Source organism: Miscanthus floridulus, chromosome 18 (assembly GCF_019320115.1).
Source record: "Miscanthus floridulus cultivar M001 chromosome 18, ASM1932011v1, whole genome shotgun sequence".
Lineage (NCBI taxonomy): Eukaryota > Viridiplantae > Streptophyta > Magnoliopsida > Poales > Poaceae > Miscanthus > Miscanthus floridulus.
The window spans coordinates 36,646,359-36,662,506 of record NC_089597.1 but is presented as its reverse complement, the minus strand read 5'-3'; the positions used below and the strand labels follow the sequence as shown (position 1 = coordinate 36,662,506).

The 16,148-nt window shown below is 46.0% G+C and overlaps 1 protein-coding gene across 2 annotated transcripts; it reads left to right on the top strand.

The window, feature by feature from the left end:
* Positions 1-9,056: 9,056 nt before the first annotated feature.
* On the top strand, positions 9,057-13,382 carry LOC136520107 (soluble starch synthase 2-3, chloroplastic/amyloplastic-like). Of its 2 annotated transcripts, XM_066513508.1 has the most exons (9): positions 9,057-9,514; positions 9,611-9,899; positions 9,975-10,184; positions 10,278-10,342; positions 10,736-10,813; positions 11,191-11,301; positions 11,412-11,456; positions 11,730-11,903; positions 12,091-13,382. In XM_066513508.1, the coding sequence occupies exons 1-9, from the start codon at positions 9,230-9,232 to the stop codon at positions 13,045-13,047; spliced, it is 2,214 nt and encodes a 737-aa protein (XP_066369605.1). In that variant the 5' UTR covers positions 9,057-9,229; the 3' UTR covers positions 13,048-13,382. The 2 variants fall into 2 exon arrangements, with proteins under 2 accessions (XP_066369605.1, XP_066369603.1); XM_066513506.1 differs by having other exon boundaries at positions 9,611-10,184.
* The last annotated feature ends 2,766 nt before the right edge of the window (positions 13,383-16,148 follow it).

Genomic DNA, 16,148 nt, shown 5'->3' with positions numbered 1-16,148 from the left:
CCATTGACAAATGATTTGAATGTTGCAAATACATCACTTTTGTCCACTAGAAAGAATACCCATGTGTATCTTGTGTAGTCATCCACTATTACAAAGCCATATTTGTTTCCACCGATACTAGTGTATTGTGTTGGCCCAAACAAGTCCATGTGCAATAACTCAAATGCTTTACTAGTGCTCATCATGCTTTTCTTAGGATGGGTGTTTCCAACTTGTTTGCCGGCTTGACAAGAACTACAAAGCTTATCCTTTTCAAACACAACATCTTTCAAGCCTTTAACTAAGTCATGCTTAACCAATCTATTCAATTGTTTCATTCCAACATGACCAAGCCTTCTATGCCATAACCAACCCATGCTAGACTTAGTGAACAAGCATGCAGATAATCTAGCTTCACTAGCATTGAAATCAACCAAGTATAGATTCTCATATCTAAAGCCTTTGAAGATCAAATTAGAGCCATCTACACTTATGATTTCTACATTATCTACCCCAAATATGCATTTGAATCTAAGATCATATAATTGAGCCACGGATAGCAAATTGAAGTTCAAGCTCTCTACTAGCAACACATTGGATATGCTCATGTCATTGGATATTGCAATCTTACCAAGCCCTTTGACCTTGCCTTTGCCATTATCACCAAATATGATACTATCATAATCATCATTGCCATTGGTGTTGATTGAGTTGAACATTCTTGCATCACCGGTCATGTGTTGAGTGCACCCACTATCAAGAACCCAATGCCTTCCTCTGGCTTTGTAATTGACCTACAAAAGAAGATCAATTCTTTTTAGGTACCCAAACTTGCTTGGGTCCTTGAAGGTTAGTTACTAAGCTCTTTGGTACCCAAATGGCTTTCTTCTTTGAGCCCATCCATGGTTTACCAATGAACTTAGCCTTTACACCATTTGTACCCTTAGTAAGCATATAGAAAGAATTAATCTTAATTGAGGATACATTAGCATTTTTGCTCTTGTTTTTGCATTCATGCTCTTTATAACCAACTTGCTTGCAACTAGTGCAAAACCGACCATTGTTCTTCACAAAACTAGTCTTGTGGGGAGCAAAGGCCGCCTTGCCTTTCTTGGGGGTATAGCCCAATCTCTCTTTGTAGAGAGAAGCTCTTTGGCTACCCAAGCACATAAGTAAGCGGTCCTCACCACCATAGGCCTTACCTAAAGTGTGAGTGAGCTTAGTGACCTCCTTCTTGAGGTTCTCATTCTCAACCATTAGTGAGGCATCACAAGTGAGACCATCACTACTAGATGAGGCGGAAGTAGATGTACTACAAGAAGGATTAGTAGGAGCAACAATGATAGGTATAGATAGTGATGTATCAATTAAGTCACAAGTTACACCTACAACACAAGTTTCAACATACTTCTTTTTATCTTGTTCATTAAGCAAAGTGGAATGAGCCTTTTCAAGCTTTTTGTGAGCCTTGCCAAGCTTCTCATGGGCTTCCTCTAGCTTCTCATGAGTTGCTTTGAGCTCATCAAGGGCTTGCTTAAGAGCTTTTACCTCCTTATTCAAGCTCTTACATTCCCTTCTCTTAATGTCAAAGTGTTCTTTAGCATCTTCTAGCATATCAAATAATTCATCCTTAGTTGGTTCATCATTATCACTGTCACTATCATTTTCATTTTTATGTTCATTATCATCATCATATTCTTCATCACTTCCATCATCACAAGATTGTACCTTAGTGGCCTTAGCCATGAAACATGATGAAGATTCGAAGAGAGAAGGCTTCTCATTTATAGCAATGCTTGCAAGAACCTTCTTCTTGGTGATTTTGTTGTCATCACTATCATCATCATCATCACTTGATGAAGCATCACTATCCCAAGTGACTACATAAGAACCACCCTTCTTCTTCTTGAAGACTATCTTATCCTTCTTCTCTTTCTTTTCCTTTTCGTCCTTCTTCTTGTTCTTCTTGTTGTCATCATCATTATCGCTATTGTATGGGCATTGGGCAACAAGATGATCTTTGCTTCCACACTTGAAGCACCTTCTTGACTCTTCTTTGTTCTTAGATGAAGATTTCTTTCTTCTTGCACGGTAGCCCTTCTTCACCATGAACTTGCCAAATCTTTTGACAAAGAGAGCCATCTTCTCATCATCATCATCATCATCCCATGAATCATCCTCTTCACTTGATGTCTCTTGTTTAGCTTTACCCTTGGATGATGTGGCCTTGAATGCCACACTCTTCTTGTCATCCTTCTTCTCATCTTTCTTCGCCCTCTTTTCTTCCTTCTCATCATCATCTCTATAAGCATCATTGGTCATGATATCTCCCAAGACTTGGTTTGGTGTCATTGTGTTCAAACCGGTCCTCACTAGTAAGGTGACCAACATGCCAAATCTTGCGGGCAAACATCTCAAGAACTTATTGGAGAAGTCCTTGTCCTCTATCTTCTCACCAAGTGCTTTGAGATCATTGACAATCACTTCCATCCGATGGAACATGTCCGGCACACTCTCATCTTTCTTCATCTTGAAGCTTGCAAACTTCTCTTTGAGAATATATGCCTTTGCACCCTTCACAGCTTGAGTGCCCTCAAATGATTCTTCCAATTTCTTCCAAGCTTTATGAGCCATCTCAATATTCTTGATTTTCTCAAATGTTCTCACATCAATTGCATCATGAATGGCACTTAGAGCAATGTCATTATTTTGGAGAAGCACTTCTTCGGCCGCGGTGGGATTTTCCGGATCCTCAATCTCAATTTTGGTTTCTACCACCTTCCACACCTTTCTATTGATTGACTTGATATGTATGGTCATCTTTGACTTCCAATAAGAATAATTTGAGCCATCAAATTGGGGTGGCTTCTTTGTGTTGTTGATTTGAGCCATTTTAACACCGAAGGTTGTTAAGCCTCAAATAACGGTGACCTCGGCTCCGATACCACTTGAAAGGTCCTAATGGCTAGAGGGGGGGTGAATAGCCTAATAAAAATTTCTACAACAACACTTAACAAAATGATTAGACAATTATGAGGCGAAGCAAGTGTTGCGCTAGCCTACTCAAAATGCAAGCCACCTACCACAATTCTAGTTTAGATAGTGTCTATTCACACAAAAGCTATGACACTACCCTATGTTAGTGTGCTCTCAAAGGCTAACTAAAGAGCCACACCAACCAAGCAAGCAAGCTCTCACAACTAGCTACACTAAAGAGCTTGTCAACTAGTTTACGGTAAAGTAAGGAGAGTGATCAAGAAGGTTATACCACCGTGTAGATGAAGAAACCAATCAATCACAAGGATGAAAAACAATGAAGACCAATCACCTCGGAATCAATGATGAACACAATAATTTTACCGAGGTTCACTTGCTTGCTAGCAAGCTAGTCCTTGTTGTGGCGATTCACTCACTTGGAGGTTCACGTGCTAATTGGCATCACACGCCAAACCCTCAATAGGGTGCCGCACAACCAACACAAGATGAGGATCACACAAGCCACGAGCAATCCACTAGAGTACCTTTTGGCTCTCTACCGGGGAAAGGTCAAGAACCCCTCACAATCACCACGATCGGAGCCGGAGACAATCATCACCCTCCGCTCAACGATCCTCGCTGCTCCAAGCCATCTAGGTGGTGGCAACCAACAAGAGTAACAAGCAAAATCCACAGCGAAACACGAACACCAAGTGCCTCTAGATGCAAACACTCAAGCAATGCACTTGGATTCTCTCTTAATCTCACAAAGATGATGAATCAATGATGGAGATGAGTGGGAGGGCTTTGGCTAAGCTCACAAGGTTGTTATGTCAATGAAAATGGCCACAAGAGTGAGCTTGAGCCGGCCATGGGGCTTAAATAGAAGCCCCCATGAAATAGAGCCGTTGGCTCAATTATTTGGCTGACTGCGCATCGACCGGATGCTCCGGTCAGAATGCATCGGACGCTCCGACCGTGAATACCGGACGCACAAACACAAATGATTGGACGCAGAGCCGCTACGTCTGGTCGAGTCCAGTAAGCCCCTAGGGCTGACTGGACATGTCTGTTAGAAACTGACCGGACGCTGACCCTCAGCGTCCCGTCGAGTACAGTAAGCATCCACGCTCGACCGGACACGTCCGGTCACACCGGACCAGACGCTGCCAGTGTCCAATCAACTGTTCTGCTGAACACTACCTTTGCTGATTCACACTGGACGTGTTCGGTGTGGCGACCGGACACGTCCGGTCGCTGAGTTCGTCGCCAAATACCAGATGTGTCCGGTCACCATACCGGACGCGTCCGGTCACTCTATAACCAGCGCGACTAACTCCTTTTCAACTCTATCTTCTTCACCCTTGCTCAAATGTGCCAACCACCAAGTGTATCACCTTGTGCACATGTGTTAGCATATTTTCATAAACATTTTCAAGGGTGTTAGCACTCCACTAGATCCTAAATGCATATGCAATGAGTTAGAGCATCTAGTGGCACTTTGGCAACCGCATTTCGATATGAGTTTCACCCCTCTTAATAGTACGGCTATCAAACCTAAATGTGATCACACTCTCTAAGTGTCTTGATCACTAAAACAAAATGGCTCCTACAATTTATACCTTTGCCTTGAGCCTTTTGTTTTTTTCTTTCTTCTTTTCCATTCCAAGCACTTGATCATTACCATGGCATCGCCATCTTCATGTCTTGATCTTCATTTGCTTTACTACTTGGAATGTGCTACCTATCTCATGATCACTTGATAAACTATGTTAGCACTTAGGGTTTCATCAATTCACCAAAACCAAACTAGAGCTTTCAACTCGACACCTTGCCGAGAATTTACTTCGGAAGGATGGTACGAAAGACAACTTTCCTCTATTCGAGGAGGTTGCTTGAATGCTTGAGGTGCCATTCTTCGAGGAGAAGTTGGAGCAGCTACAAACAGGAACAAACGTAGAAGGTAGGCAGTGGCTTAGAGGATTGATGAGAGAACCTGAGAAATGGACAAGAGCCTACGACGATGGTGGATGGAGGTATGAGTTTCAGACTAGCAACATGATGGAGTCATTTAATAGTGTACTCAAGGGTATACGTGCCATGCCCATCAATGCCATTGTATCATTCACCTTTTATAGGCTAGTTGCATGGTTTAACGATAGACATGCTCAAGCAATGGCACTACAGAGTAATAATCAGAAATGGGCACCTAAACCTAATAAGCATCTCGACAAGGCAAAGGAAAGGGCTGTCACACATGACAACTTAATCAACATAACAACATTTAAAGTACATGACGACAAACTAAAAGTGCATTACATGACAACATAATGCAAAGTCCAAGATTAGACAACATTGTTCGTGAATATACCATAGAAATAGCAACTCATGAAGACTACTGAGTGCAACGAGGCCACTTTCCCTTCCTCTGGGCATCGGGATTCTCCTCCATCGCTGCCTTCGCTCGCTGTGCATGCTCAAGCTTCCTCTCCCTCTCCTCCCTGTGTGAAGCAACATGCCTCCTTTCCTCCTCTTCCTTGTGCTCCTTTTCTAGAGCCTCCTCTCTACGTCTCTTCTCCATCATCTCCTTGTCCTCTACCTCCCACCGTAATAGTTTTTGCATCCACTCGTTGTCTTCTGGCTTGATCTCAGTGTCGATCCACTGCTCAAAATCATAGAGCGGTGGATGGGTCTGCAACAAATGCAATTGTTATAAAAAAAATAAATCATGCAAGCCTACATTTGACACAATAAATATTAAACAACATTAATTTCTCACCATCTTGTTAATGCGGCGCTGACGAAGTGTAGGCTCAAATGCAAAATTGGCACACATCCAATACCTCTGCCTATACGTGTCCTCCTCATCGGACTTGGTTACCTTACAAGGATCGCCGGAAAAGCACATGGGCACTGGAACACCACTAGGCAGAGGCAACGGGTCGAAGGCATTTTCAGTCATCCGGCCATAACTATAATTGAACATTAATACAAAAAATAAAACATAATTCGAAAAATAAAAATATAATATAACACGATGATAAGAGATTACCTTTGCTTACTAGCTTTACCACGCCTTGGCATCCTACCGTCACATAATACAAAAATTAAAAAATCACTTCAAACATTAGGTACTAACATATTTAGGGTTGCAAAATAGACGTGATATATACCAAATCAATGCGTAAAAATTAATAAGGGGAGAGATGATACCTTCCTCGCAGAGATGTATGGATCAAATCCAAGTATCCAAGGTCAAATGCGACGATTCAAGAGATTGGGCGGGGGTACGAAGAGGAAGAAACTGAGAGGGGATGAATTGGAATGAGAGCAGCGTCGGCAAGGGAAGGTTGGGCTAGGATTTTAAATCAATGCTCGGCGCCAGAATATATGGCACCGAGTTTGGCGCCAAGATCTGTGGCACTGAGGTCGGCGCCAAGATCTATGGCGCCGAGTTTGGTGCCAAGATCTTTGGCGCCGAGGTGCCGGACATGTGACCGCCACGTAGGATGCCTTGGTGTGCTAGGCCAGGCACCTCGGCGCCAAAATCTGTGGCGCCGAGACGTGTTACCTCGGCGCCATGATTCCTGGCGCCGACTTCCAAGATCCAAAGATGAGTTGAAGTCTTCCAGGGGGCCAAACGTAAATTTTCTTAAAAAAGGGGCTAGATTGTAAAAAATTAGGGGTTACCGGCCGGTTGCTCGTGTCACGCAGTTACGCAAACACGTTGGTGGTGCCCTCCAAAACGCATTCTCCCACCGCTGTGTGTGTCGTGGAGATCTCATTAGACTTGCCCTCATCATGGCCAAATTTTTTACAATTTAACCCTTTTTTTGAAAGTTACTCACAAATAGACCCCTGGCGGAAAAAATTCAGAAAATGGACCCTTAGCTCGGCACCATTAATGCTGGCGCCGAGCTAGGCGCCAGCGTCTCTGGCGTTGAGCTCCTGAACACGGTGGATGACCTACAAGAGGGCTCGACGCCATTCACTCTGGCGCTGAACTCGACGCCAGTCACTCGAACTTGACGCCAGTCACTCTAGCGCCGAGCTCGGCGCCAGAGGGCCCACGCCAGCTCGAGCATGGACGTCTACGGCGCAGAGGCTGCATGCTAGTGCCCTGCGCTGCTCCTCTGTGGCTTTGTCTCGGGAATCGTGGAAGAGAGAGAAGAAAGAGGACACAAAAGAGGCAGGCACCGCCGTTCCATCTACTGGTGCTGCGGCTACAGCGTGTACTGCTAGGCGTGTGAACTATGGCCTGTGGGTGTGACTGTAGACTGCCGTGTCCATATCTACTCCTGCTCCACACCTAGAAAAAAGTCGTGGGTTCCGCCTAGCTGGTGTTGCTGCGCCCAGTCCGCAGCCCCTGACACGACGCGTGGGTGGTCGTCTGTCCCTGTGATAGGAGCCGCAGTACTTGGAGCAGTAGTGGTCCGGGGCAGTGCCACTGATAGGAGGCAGGCACAGCAATGCACTATGCCACTAGCAGCTGCTGCTGCCGTGTCCATCTTTTCTGCGAAAAGGGACACAGATAGGATGGCCGGAAATGAGCAGAGAGCCAAAAGGCCTAGCTGCTAGCCAGCGCCAGTCATCTTGAATAGCCTTCACAGTGGGCATGGCAGTCCACAGTCCACACCCATAGGCCACAGTGGGCAGGTAACATGTCGGGCCCTTTTGCCGCCTCGAGTGTCGTGCCCGTGCTGTTTCATAGAACGGAGAGGTGGTGGACGTCAAACTTACGCTGCGTGGTTCCGCCTCGCTGGTGTTGCTGTGCCCAGTCCTCCGGCTGATTTGCTTTAATTATCTAAGTAATCAACATATCAACCTGCTTTTCAGTCTGTGGTCTTTCATTAGCTTGTACTAGTACCTATACAGTGCCCTTGTACTAGCGCATTAGTATTCACATGCTGTGGTCTTTCATTATTTAGATTTTTCATATTGGTTTTGTCAGGCTCAACTTTAGGAAAACGTGCAACACTTTCTGAATATAATATGGTCCTCTTTCTGTTCTGATCGGTTTGTGCTTCTCTGTTGATTGAAAACAACTGAACAATTTCAGTATTTATTGTCATCAACTGCAACTGATCCATTGGTTTTTTGTGTCCTTTTGCATATATGCTCCTCTTTCTGATGATAAAACTGCCTTTTCATTTCTTGGAACTCATCATCACCATAATTTTTTAATTGTTGAAAATAGTTCCCGAGCGCCTGGCACTGCCCTGGACCACTACTGCTCCAAGTACTGTGGCTCCTATCACAGGGACAGACGACCATAGATGGAACGGCGGTGCCTGCCTCTTCTGTGTCCTCTTTCTTCTCTCTCTCTTCCACGATTCCCGAGACAAAGCCACAGAGAAGCAGCGCATGAACTGCCTGGCACGCAGCCTCTGCGCCGTAGACGTCCATGCTCGAGCTGGCGCGGGCCCAACAGATATTAAAGGCTTGGCGCCAGAGTGACTGGCGTCGAGCCCTCTTGCAGGTCATCCATCGTGTCTAGGAGCTCGGCGTCAGAGACGTTGGCGCCTACGCTAGCATCAATGGCGTCGAGCTAAGGGTCTATTTTCTAAATTCTTTCCGCCAGGAGTCTATTTGTGAGAAATTAAAAAAAAAAGCTAAAAAATAAAAAATACGGTCATCACTCATCACGGATCCACGGCACCACCCTCCGCCGTCGGCTGCAGGCGTGTAGCCGCGCGTTGGCTTGTCTTTTTCGCCACTCTATTGCTCTTCTACAAAGTGGGCCCCGCTGCCAGTACCAAGGTACGAGAAGATCAGTACAAGAGGATCGATCGAATCCCCCGGAGCACGACGTTTTCCGCTCATCGTGCGCTCCTTTCGAAGTAGCCAACCCCTCTGCTCCACTCTTGCCGCCGACGGGTGGGACCAGTAAAACTCCGGGCCCGCGTGTCATAGGCAAAGCACGGCCTCTGGCTGGGCCGCCGTAGCCGGGGAGGAAACGGCTGGCTCCTGCTCGTGCGCCGGCCGCTTCTTTCCAAGCGCGAGCAAACGACGCGAGGCCGTTCGCGCGAGCGAGGCCTGGGCTCCGTCACGCCGTCCCCGCCGTGATCCACTTGGCCACACTCGCCAGGTACACAACAAACTCACACAGTCCCCACTCAACCAGTCGCCACTCTTCCCTCCTCACTCGCCAGTCGCCACTCTACCGCTGCCCACCTGCCCACCGCGTGCGTTGCGCTCCCGTGCGGCACCGGCGGCGCGACCCCGTTGGACGAGCTTCCGCCCCGATCGATCGACCACCGATCCCGCCGCGGCCATGTCGTCGGCGGCCGTGTCGTCCGCTTCCTCCAGCTTCTTCCTCGCGCTCGCCTCCGCCTCCCCCGGGGGCCGCAGGCGGACCTCTGCAGGCTCCCCGCCGTTCCACACTGGCGCCGGTCCGAATTTCGCGTTCTGGCGGGCGCCGCCGCCGCCGCCGCCGCCGCGCGCCCCCCGGCACGCGGCGCTGGTGCGCGCGGAGGCTGAGGCCGGGGGCAAGGACGCGCCGCCGGAGAGGAGTAGTGGCGATGCCGCCAGCAGGTTGCCCCGCGCTCGGCGCAAGGCGGTTAGTTGGTCGACGCCTATCTTCTACTATCTATACCCCCTCGATTTGGATCACTGTTTGTTTTCGGAAACCGACGTGCGTTGCATTCATGCGCAGGTCTCCAAACGGAGGGATCCTCTTCAGCCGGTCGGCCGTTACGTCTCCGGGACGGGAAACACGGCCAGCAGGAGCGGCGCCGCGTTGGCGGCCGTTGAGATCAAGTCCATCGTCGCCGCGCCGCCGACGAGCATAGTCAAGTTCCCAGCCCCGGGCTACAGGGTGATCCTTCCCTCTGGGGACATAGTGCCGGAGACTGTCCTCCCAGTCCCGAAGCCGCTTCTGCATGAATCGCCTGGGGCAAACTCCGTGCGGCCGGCTTCCATTCCCAATCTTGACGACACCGATGGTAATGTTGAACTTGCTGAAAAGAAACATGCACAGGTTGTAGGGGATTCAAATGGAGTTGCTGCACCTCCTCCAGCTGAGCCAGTAGTACAGGAGGCCACTTGGGATTTCAAGAAATACATCGGTTTTGACGAGCCTGTGGAAGCGAAGGATGATTCCAGGGTTGCTGCAGATGGTGCTGGTTCTTTTGAACACTACGAGAACAATGATTCTGGGCCTTTGGCCGGGGAGAATGTCATGAACGTGATCATGGTGGCTGCTGAATGTTCTCCATGGTGCAAAACAGGCAAGGACATTACTCTTTGTGGATTCTTTCAGAAGTGCTTTTCATTTCAGTTTCCCTGAGTTACTGGTGTGAGCAATTATTGAATATTTTTAGGTGGCCTTGGAGATGTTGCGGGAGCTTTACCCAAGGCTTTAGCGAGAAGAGGACATCGTGTTATGGTAGTACACTTTCCCTTCTGTTTTCTTTTGGTTTCATGTTTTTTCATCATCTTACATATATGGTGAATCTATAAGTTGACAACTTGAGTTGCTCATAGTTGGATACTTGGATCTCATGAGATGCAAGGTGTTGAATCCACGTACAAAACAAGATCTGACAGTGTCATTCCTATTCTTAGATAATAAACATCTGAAACCCTGATCGTACAAAAGTTTAGCACGATTAGATGTCTTGTCAGAAAACATTGCTTGAGGTAGCATTTGTGTATTTGTGTTACATAGCTAACTATAAAACATCACAGCCACATATTGCGAATTTTGAATCAGGTATCCTGATGAGTATCTTAGATGGTTTGATCTAACACTATGAGGCATGCTTGTTTCAATCCTTAGGTTGTGGTACCAAGGTATGGGGACTATGTGGAAGCCTTCGATATGGGAATCCGGAAATACTACAAAGCTGCAGGACAGGTATGTGTAAACCTCTAGATAAAAGGGAACTTGACATAGGAAAGGCCAAGGCCTAAATTTGCAATATATTCAATTTAATTGCCTTTTTTAGCATACATTGCCTTTTCTTTTTGGAACTGCTTTTAAGAAAGCAAAAGAACTTGGTACAACTGTTTAGCTGGGGATTCCAGAGTCAAAATAAAGCAAAACATCCTGAATCCAGATAAGCATCTTGTCCTATTACATCATTAGATTTCTATGATTTTGACAAAAGTTCTTTGCAGGCTAGTATGCACTTTCTAATGGAGTCAATTTTGGCTTTTGTTTATTTTCAAACGATTATTAGCTTTTGTTTTTTGGTTTCAAAAAAAAATATTAGCTTTTGTTTTGACTTGCAGGACTTAGAAGTGAACTATTTCCATGCATTTGTCGATGGAGTCGATTTTGTGTTCATTGATGCACCTCTTTTCCGGCACCGTCAAGATGACATATATGGGGGAAGTAGACAGGTGAAGCTTCTATCTTTCAATTGATTTTTCACAATTCACTTTCACTGCACTTCTAATCTAACCAAAGCCATAGCCTATTGATTGAGATAAGAATTCCCATTTTATTTCAGGAAATTTTGAAGCGCATGATTTTGTTCTGCAAGGTTGCTGTTGAGGTATCACCCTGACTGTGAACCAATTTGAAAATATCTTAATTTTGTGGGTTTCAGACATGTTGGTTGTTTCATGCTAAGTGTGGCATAAGTAAATCCAAATATAACCAAACGTTCTATGATTGGGCTGCTGGGATCAACTTTTGCACTAGCGGATATTTTATTATCTTGATTTCTCCCTACTCATGTTACTGTTGTTCTTCAATTGGCATGTTCTTCTATATTCTGTACCTGAATATTGTTCTGTTATATATGTGACTACTCCATAACCTGCAGGTTCCTTGGCACGTTCCATGTGGCGGTGTGTGCTACGGAGATGGAAATTTGGTGTTCATTGCCAATGATTGGCACACTGCACTCCTGCCTGTTTATCTGAAGGCATATTACAGAGACCATGGGTTAATGCAGTACACTCGCTCCATTCTTGTCATACATAACATCGCTCACCAGGTTGTTTCCTTCTCCTAATCATGAATCTGCTGTGCCACTGCTTATTTTTTTTCTTTAGAAATTAAGATGGTTTAATTCTGATCGTGGCACATTGCTCTGTTGGTCAATTGTTTCTTTCAGATTTGCAGTCCAACATTGATCCAGAATTCACTGTCCTGCGTCCTAACGGCTTCCCTCTTGTTTGCAGGGTCGTGGTCCTGTAGCTGAATTCCCGTACATGGACTTGCCTGAACACTACCTCCAACATTTCGAGCTGTACGATCCCGTCGGTGGTGAGCATGCCAACATCTTTGCCGCGGGTCTGAAGATGGCAGACCGGGTGATCACGGTCAGCCGCGGCTACCTGTGGGAGCTGAAGACAGTGGAAGGCGGCTGGGGCCTCCACGACATCATCCGTTCCAACGACTGGAAGATCAATGGCATCGTGAACGGCATCGACCACCAGGAGTGGAACCCCAAGGTGGACGTGCACCTGCGGTCGGACGGCTACACCAACTACTCCCTCCAGACACTGGACGCTGGAAAGCGGCAGTGCAAGGCGGCGCTGCAGCGGGAGCTGGGCCTGGAAGTGCGCGACGACGTGCCGCTGCTCGGCTTCATCGGGCGCCTGGACGGACAGAAGGGCGTGGACATCATCGGGGACGCGATGCCGTGGATCGCGGGGCAGGACGTGCAGCTGGTGATGCTGGGCACCGGGCGCGCCGACCTGGAGCGGATGCTGCAGCACTTCGAGCGGGAGCATCCCAACAAGGTGCGCGGGTGGGTCGGGTTCTCGGTGCCCATGGCGCACCGCATCACCGCGGGCGCCGACGTGCTAGTGATGCCCTCCCGGTTCGAGCCCTGCGGGCTGAACCAGCTCTACGCGATGGCGTACGGCACCGTCCCCGTGGTTCACGCCGTGGGCGGGCTCAGGGACACCGTGGCGCCGTTCGACCCGTTCGGCGACGCCGGGCTGGGGTGGACTTTCGACCGTGCCGAGGCCAACAAGCTGATCGAGGCGCTCAGGCACTGCCTCGACACGTACCGGAACTACGGGGAGAGCTGGAGGAGTATCCAGGCGCGTGGCATGGCGCAGGACCTCAGCTGGGACCACGCGGCTGAGCTCTACGAGGACGTCCTAGTGAAGGCCAAGTACCAGTGGTGAACCCTCTGGCCTCCGCATCGCATCGATATGTCGAGCAACTTCTGGTCGCGTGGTTTTAATACTTCGGTTTGATCGATTGTGCATTGCGCATTCGACGGTCTCGGTGAAGAACACCTCATATGCAGTGTCGCGCCGCTGGGGGTTGGTGCGTGGTCAGAGGTGGCACTGGCAGCGTCTCGCGGACATACTCGACCTGTTCGCTGGTTGGGTTTTAGCTGCTGAGCTGTGTGCTGTCGAGTTCCGACTGGATTCGTACTTTTTGTAGAACAGTAGTGGAGGTTGTATTGAAGTATGCAATTTTTCTTTTCGAAAAGTGAAGTATGCAATTTTTGGTTTCCGCTACTGATGCTTGGAAGCTACTATGACTCTGTGAGGTACAAAAGCGCTTTCCAGATAAACTACATAAATAGAGTAAAAGCAGTGGTCAAAATAAGCTGGTCTGATCCAACTTCTGTTTTTTATTATAAATATGAGCTGTGGAAATAAGCGTGGCTAGAATAAGCTGCTGAAAAACATAATGTTTGGCTGTGAATTTCAGCTTATTTTGGCCATAAGCAGCTTATAAGCTGCAACCTCCTTCATCCTATAATATTTGAGATCTTCAATGGTTAGATCCGGTGTTATTCTGAACGCTAAACAGTAAATAGTCGGTCACTCTTTATTTAGCATTTATACCATTAACGTAGTGTTTAAACAAAGATAAATGGCTTAAACGGTTTTATATAATAACACAAATATAAATATTTATGTATGTATATATAAAAATCAAATATGCTAGAAAAATATACATACATATATGCATGTAAAAAATCCACCAAATATTTTTTTTTGAAGAAAACCAAATTCCATTTCACCTCGTATACTTAAGATGTTAATTAGTTGGGTGTCGAATCATAGATCCAGTTTGGTGGGCGTCTGCTCGTTTCCAAATGAGCAAAAATGCCTTTTTATTCTCCTTTTATTTTTTATTTTCTAATTTTTTCATTTGACTTTTTATTTTGTACTAGCAAAAATGTCTGTGCGCTGCTACGAGACGTATAGTTTATAGTCCAATCACTTCGACGACATGAAGTTCACAAGATTTGTTCAACAATCACGTCATGCGTTCTCATTCATCTTGGAATCAAACTCTATAACATATCCAGACACGCTCTACTCGAATTCATATAGGTAAAGAACGTTTGAAGTTTTATCCAATGATCGGGTCATCAATTTCAATTTGTCTTGTAATCGAATTCCCCACCGTGTCTTAACACAGTGCTCTAACTCATAAAAGTATGGGAGAGAGCAAATGATAACAAAAACACTAATATTTACTAAAAAATATTTCATAACCTGAATTTTCATACTATCCAATTGTTGGTACAGTTAAATCTCGAGTTTTGTGACTTACTATGACGATCCATAAAAATATGTAGTTCATCTTATTAAGCCCAAATTTATTTACTTGTTGTAAATATATCCTAACCTTAATTTCCATATTATCCATGTGCTAGTACAGTTCAATCTTGTTTCTGTTTTTTTTTCTATTTGGATTAGATTAGAATTCCTATTTAGATTAGTCAGAATCGGAGATATTTAATTGGATTAAGATTCTTATCAATCCAGACTACCTTAAGTAGCCCTACATTATTATATAAAGAGAAAGGCTATATGCGATTTCCATATTAATGAAATTAGTTAAGGGAGGGCCGGAAGAAAAAAATAGGTGAAGAGAAATTTTGCCTCTTCAATATTAGGTATAGATATAGATACATTAACAATCTATTTTATATAATCATATATTGAAAGTGCAATCGAGCCCTAATTATGGGTTTTGATGATAATGACCACGCAATTAGAGAACTAATGAGATTTATCAAGATGACAAGCAGGAAATTTATGTTCGAGGATGCTACACGAAACGGAGGTGCCCCCAATTACAAATGTAGATGGCTTCAAACTCAAAGGAGGTTTAAATTATTTTATATTTTGAATTTGAGTATAGGAAGAGCCGTCCTATAAAGGGGGACATAATGCTTAAGCTAATATATGCTACCAAGTGCTCAAATATACACATGCATCCTCAGATTCACAGCCAAGACAGTCTACACTTCACTCTTACCCTTACTGTCTTGCGTGGTGCGACACTGCCACACTTGAAGAGAGGCACTGCCGTAGTGCGGCACTATTGCACTTAAGCCGCGACACTGCCACGACTTAATTGACCGTTGGGGCTGAGAGGGTATTTATACCCACCCTCTTCCTCCCAACGTCTCTCTTCTGGCTCCTGCTCTTTCCAGCTCGTCCAAGAAAGACAAGGAGCTCTCTCTCTCTCCCTTCATTGTTGATCTCAAGCCCCCAAGTAAATCCATTGATTTCCCCATCCATCCTTGAGGAAAAAGGGTCCAAAACTCGATTAGAGAGTAGCTCCATTGATTTCTCAACTTTAAAGAGCACTTGGTTCATGTTTTGGCCGACGGTTGTGTGTGTTACTCTTGGAGCTTGGCTCCTAGCTGGCTAGAGCGTCGCCCGTGGAGCTTGCCAATTTATGTGGCAACCTCGGGAGGTTTATAACCATCTCTTGAAGCTAGTAAACTCACCCCTCATCTCAAGAGTTAAGTCTCTTGACTTAAGAACAAGAAAGGGTTGGAAAGCCCTAAGCCTTAGTGGCTAACCTCAACAACGTGGAGGTAGGCGAGCCTGGTGGCGAGTTGAACCACGGGATAAATCATTGTGTCACTTGTGCTTGATTTACATTACTTGCATGACATATTATGGTTGAGGTGATTTCTAGGGTTTCTAGTCGATCTACTTGTGTGTGGTGTTCCTACTGCTTCTAGCTCTTAATCTGTGTTTGTCATACCTATAGTAAGTTAGGAAATTTCTCCGATCTAAGTTTTCGTTCACGGATTTTGAACTGTGACTCAAAGTTGTCTGCAGGTGCGGTAGTGTCGTTGTTCTGTCTCGGTAGTGCCATAGTCCGACAGTGCCGCAGGGTGAATTTGATAAAAGTTTGAGTGTTTGTTTTGACAGGCCTATTCACCCCCCTCTAGGCCAACCATAGATCCTACAAGTGATATCAAAGCAGGTTACCTCATATACGCTTCACCGCGTGAGGT

What these genes read in the sequence shown, in the direction of transcription:
- LOC136520107 (XM_066513506.1), top strand. Translation starts at nt 9,230, where the DNA reads ATGTCGTCGGCGGCCGTGTCGTCCGCTTCCTCCAGCTTCTTCCTCGCG. An exon ending in CCCGCGCTCGGCGCAAGGCG is followed by an intron (nt 9,515 to 9,610) that starts GTTAGTTGGTCG and finishes ATTCATGCGCAG; the next exon opens with GTCTCCAAACGGAGGGATCC. An exon ending in GAAGAGGACATCGTGTTATG is followed by an intron (nt 10,343 to 10,735) that starts GTAGTACACTTT and finishes TTCAATCCTTAG; the next exon opens with GTTGTGGTACCAAGGTATGG.